Raw genomic sequence first — 10,803 nt, 5'->3', positions numbered from 1 at the left:
AGCCTAAAAATAATTAAGAATTATTAGATAAATAAAATTTGAGATATAATTTTTAATTATTTTTTTAAACTATTGAATTATAATATATTGAAAGTGTATTCTTTGCTCATTGACTCATTGTACTCAGCTGATGAGCTATTTATCAAACTAGCACGAATTAGCTAGCTAGAGGATCTGCTTGACTCGATAACAACCCTAATTGCAACTCAATTTCTAAAAGCAAAAGCATTTAACATCCTAATCAAACAATTAAATGAAAATGTTGTATTTGACTATGCACCAATAGCAAAATGCACATTAGTCAACACATATCATATCATTTCAAAGACTAAATTTCTTTAAGTAGTCTCATTTATGGAATACATCTTACGTTTCATAACAATACCCATATCAGTACCTTAAAACTTTTTTAAAACTTACTTCAAGTAAAAAAAAAAGAGATAATCTTAAGTTTGTTTGTGACGGCTTTTTACTGTTTTTTAAATCAGTTTTTTAGTTCAAAAATTTATTGAACAATAAATTTTTGTACTAAAAGTTGCTTTAGAAAATGATAAGAAAGCTATGCCAAACAAAACCTCATTTACTTCATATTTCCTACTCACACAATCTTAATAATAAGTTTGATGCCTAAACCCTAAACGAATAAGCCAACTTAAACATCTTTAGGATATGCCTTTGGGGCTAGCCTAGTCATTGGCTTAGCGACTAGAGGCACAGCTCTACGAAGAGTGAGCCCATAAGCCTCTTCCATATTGAGCTTCTCGACTATTTGTCCGTCGACCAAACCCCAATCGAAGGCATGAATCAACGTCGCGGTCATGAATTGAACCATTCTCAAACCCAAACTCAAACCTGCACAAATTCTCCGCCCAGCACCAAACGGAATGAGCTCAAAATCATTCCCTTTGAGATCGACTCTTTCATGTAGACCGCCCATAAGAAAACGCTCAGGTTGAAAAGCTAGTGGCTCGTCGGGCCACATGGATGGGTCCCGTGCAATAGACCAGACATTAACCAAGAGAGTGGAACCTTTAGGAATCAAGTAGCCATCGATGTCGCAATCCTTGGAAGCAATGCGTGGAAGGGAGAGTGGGGTTGAGGGATGGAGGCGGAAGGTCTCTTTGACAACGGCTTGGAGGAAGGGAAGGTTGGGGAGATCAGACTCAGAGACGAGCCGATCGGATCCGACAACCGAGTCGAGCTCAATTTGGGCTTGCTTTAGAAGATTTGGGTGACGGATTAGCTCGGCCAAAGCCCATTCTACTGTGCTCGACGTTGTGTCAGTTCCAGCTGTAAAAAGATTCTACATAAACCAATAAAATATGAAGCAATACGTTAGAGTAAAAATGCATAATATTTTGTTACACAAAATACGCAGAACTGCTACGAATGTAAAATATATAGATAAATAAAGGTAGTCAAAGGTCAAAATTGTAATTTTTTTGGGAGAAAATTTCTAATATTAAAGCATAATAAATAATTTATTGGAAGAGTAATCAATCCAAGATTTAAATGGTACACTTTTTTTTTAATCATATTTGCAATGTTAATAAACTGTGCTCTTTCTAAATCCTTTACCTTCTAACTGGGCCCATAGTATTTGTTATGGGTACTTTAAAACATGATATTTAAAATATTAATATTATGCAGCCTATTTTAATTTGTTGGTTGGAAGTTTTGATTATCAATCTATGTATGTTGTATTTATGAGTCTGACTTAAATGATCTAAATATTTCCAAAAATAATAATAATATTATAAAGTATATGCGTTCTAATCAAAGAAATTTGGATTTAAAGTCTTGCATATAGTGTGAATGTGAATTTGTTCTTCAAAAGTCTAGGAAAATGACTGTTGATATAAGAAATATTTTAAATTTTCTTATAGGATACTCATATCAAAAGATAGCTAGTTTGAATCGCGATAAATTTTAAAAAAAAAAAATTTTTTTTTTTTTGAGATAAACATAATGCATAAATATAAAGACCAATTTGATCGAATATTTGATATATATATCCTAACCTAATTATTACCCGCTAATTTCTTTTTTTTTTAATTATTTGAACCACTTTATTTATGAAATTGGTTTACGTGCGCATCTGATTATCTCTTTTATAAAATTATCATTCTCTGACATAGAAATATAATCAGATTTATAAGGTTTTATTTGGTACGGCTTGAGATCTGGACATTAGAAATGTTCAGACTTTATGAGTTTGAATAGTAAAAGTTCAATTACTGTGCACACCGTGCTTTTAATGAACTCCTTACGTAATAATCTCTGCCAAAAAAAGCCTAAGTAGTAGAAACGTAGGAAACCTGTATTCCATGAAGGCCAGTAGAAAGCATGAGGAGCATATAGGAAGAAAATAACCAAAAACAAAAAAGTGAAATATATTACCAGTAGGAGAGCCTTGATGTCTGTATCTGTGAGCTTGATTCCTTCTCGACCAGCTTCCTCTTTTAGTCCAATGAGTATACTGAGCATATCGCTGCGCTTTCCATCAGAATCAGCTTTCTCTTCTGCTTCTCTATGCTCAGCAATTATTCCATCGAAGAATTCATCAAATCTGCCATGCAACTTCTTCATCTTCTTCACCACTCCCTGTAATTCAGTATGTGTAAACTCTTAAATTTTAGTAAAGTTTAAGTCTTTATTACATTATTATATTTTCTATGGAGTAGACATAAATTTGACTCGTTGAACTGAGCCCTAGCTGGTTGAAGCTAGAGTTACCTGTAAATCAAGCCATGCCAAGCCGGGGACAAAATCCCCTATATTAAAAACTCCGGCGAGCTTCATGAGCTCCACCACCATCTCCTTAAACTCCTCTGCCCCTTCCCTCTCATCCTTTCCCCCGAACACCCGCCGCCCCACCGTCGCACGTGTCAGCGCATTGGTCGCACAGGTGTTCACCTCCCCACCAACATCTACAGCCTCTCCAACCTTCTTCGCTAACTCCCGCACGAGCTCATCCACCTCCCCTCGCCGCACGTCCCGAAAATCTTCCATCGCTTTCGCGGAAAATAGATGCAAGGCGCATAGACGCCTCAGCATGCGCCACCGCGCACCATACGGTGCGAATACGAGATCCTGGTAGTTGTATGCGACGTGCTCAGCGCCGGAGTTGGGCGGCCGGTTGCTGAAATTTGCGTCCTGTGTGCGGAGAAATTGTGAAGCGGCGGCGGCGGAGGAGGCCACGACTACGTTGACGGAGCCGAAACGGAGGCTGACGATCGGGCCGAATGTTTTGGAAAGGGCGTGTAAGGTTTGGTGAGGTTTGGGGCCCAGTTGCGGAAGGTTCCCGATGATCGGCCAACCTTTCGGCCCCGGCGGCAGACGGCGGTGATTGCCGGAGAGGAGGCGGAGGAAAGCGAGGATGAAAGTGACGAAGAGGAAGACAAAGATCAGTAAGGCCATTTGATTCTTTCCTCAGTACTCAGAAGGTATACTATATAAAGAGAATTTTTGTTCATACCTACTTCATATTTCATATTGTCGAAAAAAAAATGGTTAACGATTCGAATGGTTTAACAGCCCTTAAATTACATCAAGATTGGTGCATTTCATGAGCTCTTATCTCAAAACCTCTATAACGTAATCATTTTTAAATTTTTTGTCTATAAATTTAATTCATTTAAAGAAGCCTATTTGCCGTTTTAATGAGGAGGTAAGTTTGACGGTTGGTTCCGAGATGGTTTACGTATAAATGAATGTTTTATTTCACCAATTTTCAAGCTTTTTTTATTTTTAATTGTTTTTATTTATTTTTATTTAATATCATGAAAAAGATTATATGAGTTGAAGAAATGTTACAATTTCTTTCTATTCGTCTCCGAAAAAAATTAGGTGTTGCGTTGAACGGTAGCTCGAAACGGATGGCGGGCTCGTGAGTTTTTTTTTTTGTGTGAACAGCGTACAGCATTTATAACCCATAACAAAAGGCCAAGTGTTTAAAGCAATGGTAGACTGGTTGTCACGTGCTTTATGCATGGGAAATCTATGAAAGTTGGGCGGACGCCCGTCGGATCCGCCTGGACTGGTTGGAGCTGCGGCTGGGATTGCCTTCGCAGTTTATATTAAAATAAGGGCAAGGTTTACATTTTATTTCACCTGAAGAATTACGTTTATGTATTAATTTAAAATAAAATTATATTATAAGAAAGCGTGAAATATAATTTCGGTTTTAGAGAAAATGACCCATTGAATCCGGAAAACTATTTTCTAGTTTCCTGGTAAGATATTATGTGCGTGTTAAGACGTATTCGGAGGTCAATCTCAACACGTCAGTGTAGAGGCCTCTTGACATGAATTGCCTCCGCACGTAATAATCTCTCCCTCGTAAGTCTTTGGTGTGCCCCACGTTCCACCAATCATTTCCGGTGCTCCTCATGTTCTCGCCTGATCTAACATTCCGCTCAATCAGTTGTACATTATTTTATCATTTTTCCTGGAATTACCCTCATTCATTCGCCTAGTCTCCCATTGCCAACTAATTACTCCAATTAACAAAATTGTGAATGAATTATAGGCTTTGGGGCTCACACACCGGCTTGTTAGTGAACTCGAAACTTTTCCTCCCGCAAGCCCACGTTCGAAGCACCTAACGTTCCATATATATATATATATATGTGTGTGTGTGTGTGTGTGTGTGTGTTTTAACATTAAATCTCGAGCAATACAAATGGTGGTGAGTGAGGAGAGTGGTGGCGAGTAGGGCTGCAAGCGAACTAAACATTCGATGAGCTACTTGTTGCTCGGCTGAATTAAAACTTGTTTGTGATCGTTTAACTAACTAAACAAACAAACTTGAACAACATTTTTAATAATTGATCCTTAAATAAACAAGATTAACACTAATGTGTTCGGTTCATTTATGTTCACGAACAATATCATTTGAAGCTCAATAAACCGAACTTGAACAAGTTAATAATAAACAAACTCAAACATGAACACTCACATACTCGATTCGATTCAATTCGTTTGCAGGCCTAGTGGAGAGCGAGAATAATAGAATACACCTATTGGGAAGATCAGTCAAGGCAGCAGCTAGAGAAGATTAAGGAGAGAATTTCACTTAGTGAAGGTAAATTTATTTTAGTTTTAAAGTAATTTTTAGAAGATTTGAATGATGTTAATTATTGAATATTTTTTTCAGCAAGATTTAAAAAAAAAAAAATCATGTGTATTGTAGGAAATAAAATATATATTACTAAACAAATATTTGTCTTTATTTATTTGAAAATTTTAATTTATTTTTACTTATTAATAAAAAAGTCAATTTTTTACATTCTTATATTTAGGGATATAATGTAAATTTATATCACTTATTATTTTTATAACGGGACAATTTAATTTTTAAATATATTTTTCAGTCAATGGGTAATTATTATGTATTCAGTTTTATTAATTATAAGAAATTTAACATTAGCTTTGAAACCTCATAAAAAATAGCCTTGATTAAGCAGGAATCTTGAGGCCAATTCAAGTTGACAACGTGCAAATTTAAATTTGGGATCACCCCTACTTCAATTCCAACAAATTTATAGTCAAATTGAAAGTTTCAGTGAGACAGACCCAACAACACGAAAATCAGTTCAATTCGAGCCCCAAATTGTGTCAAATCAAGGGCTTAAAGCATATTTGAAAGATTCAAAGCATTAATTGGAAGGCCACATGCATAGTATCCAAAAATAGCATGCTCAAAGTAGAATAGAGAGGCTCAACGACACGAATCCAACGAGCCTAAGATTGCTTAATTCTAACATCAATAAGGCAATTAAATGCTCTATGATCATGGGAAACAATATGAGTCGTCTAATGAAGAAATGTATTGATTTCAAACATGTTGATTATATAAAACGGACCGGAAGTATTCACCGATTAGCATGGGGAAAATGCAAGTTCAATATATATAGTAGGCACTTATTAGTGTTGATGAGTTATATAGCAGGCTGGAAAGGATGACTCATATATGTATGAATGGGTGTAGTATTGTAAGTGAGCCGAGCCGGCTCAAGTTCAACTCGTTAACGAGCTCATGAGTTCGAGTTCGAGCTTATACTTGAGCTCGTATATTAAACGAGTTGAAGCTCAATTTGACTCAACTCGAAAGCTCATTGAGCTACTCCATATAACATACAATATATTTAAAAATTCATTTGAATTAAACTTATATAATATATTTTAACATTTTAAAATTAATTATATATTTTTAAATAAGCTCAAAAGCTCCAAGTGTCACTGCCAGAAGCTTAAAAAAAACTCATTAATTTCAAAGACTAAATTTCGCAAAAGGTAATCTTAGGCTTCGTTTGAGATGACATTTTATTACTTCTTAAAATAATTTTTTAATACAAAAATTAAAATTTCATACTAAAAAGTCATTTTAAAAGCATAAAAAAAGCTGTTCCAAACAAAACCTTAGTTACATAATATTCCCTACTCACACAGTCTTAAAAATAAAGTTCGATGTCTTAAATTAACGAACAAGCCAACTTAAGCATTTTTAGTATAGGCCATTGGGGATAGCCTAGCCGTAGGCTTAGAGACTAGTGGCACAGCTCTACGAAGACCGAGCCCATAAGCCTCTTCCATATCAAGATTTTCTACCATTTGTCCTTGGACCAAACCCCAATCGAAGGCATGAATCAATGTCGCAGTCAAGAATTGAACCATTCTCAAACCCAAACTCAATCCTACACAAATTCTCCGCCCGGCACCAAACGGAATGAGCTCAAAATCATTCCCTTTGAGATCTACTCCCTCGTGTAGACCGCCCACAAGAAAACGCTCAGGTCGAAAAGCTAATGGCTCGTCGGGCCACATGAATGGGTCACGTGCAATGGACCATACATTAACCAAGAGAGTGGAACCTTCAGGAATCAAGTAGCCATCGATCTCACAATCCTTGGAAGCAATGCGCGGAATGGAGAGTGGGGTTGAGGGATGGAGGCGGAAGGTTTCTTTGACAATGGCTTGGAGGAAGGGAAGGTTGGGGAGGTCGGACTCAGAGACGAGCCGATCGGATCCGACAACCGAGTCGAGCTCAATTTGGGCTTGCTTTAGGAGATTTGGATGACGGATTAGCTCGGCCAAAGCCCATTCTACTGTGCTCGATGTTGTGTCAGTTCCGGCTACAAAAAGATTCTACATAGACCAATAAAATATGAAGTAATACATTAGAAGAAAATAACCAAAAACAAAAAAGGGATATATATTACCAGTAGGAGGGCCTTGATGCCTTTATCTGTGAGCTTGATTCCTTCACCACTAGCTTCCTCGTTTAATCCAATGAGAATGCTGAGCATATCGCTGCGTTTTCCATCAGAATCAGCTTTCTCCTCTGCTTCTCTATGCTCAGCAATTATTCCTTCGAAGAATTCATCAAATCTTCTATGCAACTTCTTCATCTTCTTCACCACTCCCTGTAATTCATTATGTGTAAACTCCTAAATCTTATAATAAAGTTTATATTTTCCATGGAGGAGACATAAATTTGACTCTTTTATGAACTGAGCCCTAGCCGTTTGAAAAGTTACCTGTAAATCAAGCCATGCCAAGCCGGGGACAAAATCCCCAATGTTAAAAACTCCGGCGAGCCTCAAAAGCTCCACCACCATCTCCTTAAACTCCTCCGCCCCTTTTTCCCCAAACACCCGCCGCCCAACCGTCGCACGTGCCAGCGCATTGGTCACACACGTGTTCACCTCCCCACCAATATCCACCGCCTCTCCCCCTTTCTCCGCTATTCTCCGCACGAGCTGCGCCGCCTCCTCGACCCGAATGTGCCGAAAATCTTCCATCGCCTTCGCGGAAAAAAGATGCAAGGTGCACAGACGCCTTAGCATGCGCCACCGCGCACCGTAGGGTGCGAATACGAGATCCTGGTGGTTGTATGCGACGTGCTTGGCGCCGGAGTTGGGTGGCCGGCTGCTGAAATTTGCGTCATGGGTACGGAGAAATTGAGAGGCGGCAGCGGCGGAGGAAGCGACGATGACGTCGACGGCGCCCAGACGGAGGCTGAGGATTGGGCCGAAGGTTTTCGAAAGGGCGTGTAGTGTCTGGTGAGGTTTGGGCCCTAGTTGCGGTAGGTTTTCGATGATCGGCCAACCTTTCGGTCCTGGCGGCAGGCGGCGTATTCGACGCCGGTGATTGCCGGAGAGGAGGTGGAGAGAGGTGAGGAGGAAAGTGACGAAGATGAAAAGGAAGATTAGGAGAGCCATTTGATTCTTTGCTCGGTTCTCAGAAAGTTTGACTATATAATTTCGATTTTTTCAGGAGAAAATTTTTTCGATTAACGATTACTCGATTAGGATGGTTTACTTGCCCTTAATTATCTTTATTTAAATTTTTTATTTTTTTGAAGAAAAAAAAATTAATTTTTATACTAAAAAGCTTATTTAAGAAGCATTAAAATTAGCATCATCTGATATAAATGTATTAATATGCCTTTAAAAAGCTTTTTATTATTTTATATAAACATAATATTATAATTAGAAAATCATATTGATTCAAATTTGTTTATATGAAAATAATTTACGATGTCAAATATGAATGAAAAATATTAAAGAAATATTTAAAATATTTTAATATGTACCCCAACTAAAAAATTTATGATACCGTCACAGCATAGAATTAAGCAAACTGATTTTGAGTTATTAATCTTTTACTACAATATAATGTTCCTATGATAATTATTTTTCATTTTTTATTTTTCATGTTATTATTAATTTTTTATTTAAAAAGAAATATTATTAACCAAATTTATTCTTTTAATCAGTCCTTTATAATATTTTTTTATATAAAAATAAATTATGATCTCAAGCATGAATAAAAAAATTTAAAGAAATATTTTAAAAATTTTAATATGTGCCCTTACTAAAAAAACTTCTGACCCCGCCACAGCTTAGAAGCAAAATGATTTTGAGTTATTAATCTTTTACTATAATATAATTTTATTGAGATAAGAGTATTTATTCTTCTAATGATAAATGTCAGATATAATTGCAAAAAAATATAAGATTGATATGTCATCAAAAAATTATCTTCATCGGGCAAGAATCTTGAAGCAAAATCTAGTTGGAAACTTCCGAAATTAAAATTGGAACCATATGAACTCCAATTTCAGCAAACTTACAGTTGAATTGAACGTCTCGAAAATACTAACCCAAAGACACTAAATTCGACTCAATCTGAGCCCAAATGGGTCCAAATCAAGGATCTGAAGTGTTGTTGAAGGGTTTGAACCACAATTTGGATTACCAAATGGTTTCCAAATATGACGTACTTATAGTCGGATCGAGGGGCTCGACGAGACGAATCTAACGAGCCCAAGATTGCTGAATTCTAACATCAATAAGACCTTCAAATATCTGATGAATGGTCTATGATCATGAGATTCAATATCGGTCGTTCATCCAACCACTCCCCATTTACCCTTGACTTATCACATATTTACGGGTCATGCCACTCCAGAAATCTAAAAATATACCCCTCCTTTCTCTTGAAAGGGGAGGCTCCAAGCAAGAGAGCAAACGTGAGATCGGAAATCACTCTTGCCTCCTCACTTATCCTCGACCACTGTCTGAGTTCCGCTGGACCATCGCCTAACGTCGTTGCTCCGCCGGACCACCACTTGAGGCTCTCACTTCCGCCGGACCACCACTTCAGGCAATGAGCTCCGCCGATCCACTGCCTGATGTCATTGTTCCGCCGGACCACCGTCTGACGTCGTTGCTCCGTCAGACCACTACTATAGGTCCTGAGCTCCACCAGACCACCACTTGAGGCCCTCATCTCCGCTAAATCACCACGTGACGTCCTTGCTCCACCGGACCACCACTTGAGGCCCTGAGCTCCGCCAGACCACCGCTTGAGGCCCTAAGCTCCATCGGACCACCACTTGAGGCCCTCACCTCCACCGGAGCAACGACGTCAGCCCTCGCCTTCTCCAAACCACCGCTTGACGTCGTTGCTCCGCCGGGCCACCACTTGAGGCCCTCACCTCCGTCGGACCACCGCCTGACGTCGTTGCTTTACCAGACCACCACCTTAGGCACTCAGCTCCGCCAGACCACTACTTAAGGCCCTGAACTCTGCAAAACTATCACTTGAGGCCCTGAGCTCCGCCGGACCACCACTTAAATCCCTCATCTCCGCCGGACTACCGCCTGATATCGTTGCTCCGCCGGACCACGACCTGAGGCCCTAAGCTCCGCCTGACCACCAATTGAGGCCGTAGGTTTTGCCGGACCACCATCTGAGGCCCATACTTCTCCCAGACCACCATGTGACGCCCAGACTTCTGTCAGACCACCACTTGAGGCCCAAACTTCTACCAGACCACCGCCTGATACATGGAGTTCTACTGAAGTACCACCCTACAACTACAGTCTTTCGAACCCTTATCTCTTCCCAACTACAGTCCTTCCGACCTCCATCACCTACTATGATCCTTCCGACCTCCATCACCAGATAATGGTCTTTTCGACCTCTATTCTATCGACTATGATCATGCCGACCAAACAAACATGTTTATATTGTAACTCCCACCATGTAATACGTTAAATATGATGTACATTTGTACCACCAAGCCAAGGCCTTCTCCCAATGAAGGGCCTCATTTATAATCGACTACAAATACTAATGGATTCATTCAAACTGGGCCATGCCCCGTGGTTTTTTCTCCTTTTTCAGGGGTTTCCACATAAAAACTCAGGTGTCTCTTATTACACCCTCTCACTTTTCTGCTTATGTGTTGGATCTTCATACAACACTAAGACGCTAAACTTTATATTTATC

The 10,803-nt window shown here is 38.9% G+C and overlaps 2 protein-coding genes across 2 annotated transcripts; both read right to left on the bottom strand.

The window, feature by feature from the left end:
- Window positions 1–314: 314 nt before the first annotated feature.
- On the bottom strand, window positions 315–3,449 carry LOC110113268 (flavonoid 3'-monooxygenase CYP75B3-like). Its single transcript, XM_020845769.2, has 3 exons — window positions 2,737–3,449; window positions 2,401–2,604; window positions 315–1,303 (listed from the first exon to the last, which is right to left on the bottom strand). The coding sequence occupies exons 1-3, from the start codon at window positions 3,418–3,420 to the stop codon at window positions 653–655; spliced, it is 1,539 nt and encodes a 512-aa protein (XP_020701428.1). The 5' UTR covers window positions 3,421–3,449; the 3' UTR covers window positions 315–652.
- A 2,942-nt stretch (window positions 3,450–6,391) lies between these two features.
- On the bottom strand, window positions 6,392–8,280 carry LOC110113263 (flavonoid 3'-monooxygenase CYP75B3-like). Its single transcript, XM_020845761.2, has 3 exons — window positions 7,542–8,280; window positions 7,224–7,427; window positions 6,392–7,149 (listed from the first exon to the last, which is right to left on the bottom strand). The coding sequence occupies exons 1-3, from the start codon at window positions 8,223–8,225 to the stop codon at window positions 6,499–6,501; spliced, it is 1,539 nt and encodes a 512-aa protein (XP_020701420.1). The 5' UTR covers window positions 8,226–8,280; the 3' UTR covers window positions 6,392–6,498.
- Between the last annotated feature and the right edge of the window lie 2,523 nt (window positions 8,281–10,803).

This window comes from Dendrobium catenatum, unplaced genomic scaffold (genome assembly GCF_001605985.2).
Source record: "Dendrobium catenatum unplaced genomic scaffold, ASM160598v2 fragScaff_scaffold_1284, whole genome shotgun sequence".
In the NCBI taxonomy this organism is placed as follows: Eukaryota; Viridiplantae; Streptophyta; class Magnoliopsida; order Asparagales; family Orchidaceae; genus Dendrobium; species Dendrobium catenatum.
Note: the sequence above shows the minus strand (reverse complement) of the source record. Positions and strands in the feature narration are given on the sequence as shown.

Bases quoted from the DNA above. Each gene is read 5' to 3' on its own strand.
- LOC110113263 (XM_020845761.2), bottom strand. From the start codon at position 8,225: ATGGCTCTCCTAATCTTCCTTTTCATCTTCGTCACTTTCCTCCTCACC. The intron at 7,428-7,541 runs GTAACTTTTCAA...AATGAATTACAG, and splicing joins TGGCATGGCTTGATTTACAG to GGAGTGGTGAAGAAGATGAA. The intron at 7,150-7,223 runs GTAATATATATC...TGGTCTATGTAG, and splicing joins GCATCAAGGCCCTCCTACTG to AATCTTTTTGTAGCCGGAAC.
- LOC110113268 (XM_020845769.2), bottom strand. From the start codon at position 3,420: ATGGCCTTACTGATCTTTGTCTTCCTCTTCGTCACTTTCATCCTCGCT. The intron at 2,605-2,736 runs GTAACTCTAGCT...ACTGAATTACAG, and splicing joins TGGCATGGCTTGATTTACAG to GGAGTGGTGAAGAAGATGAA. The intron at 1,304-2,400 runs GTAATATATTTC...TGGTTTATGTAG, and splicing joins ACATCAAGGCTCTCCTACTG to AATCTTTTTACAGCTGGAAC.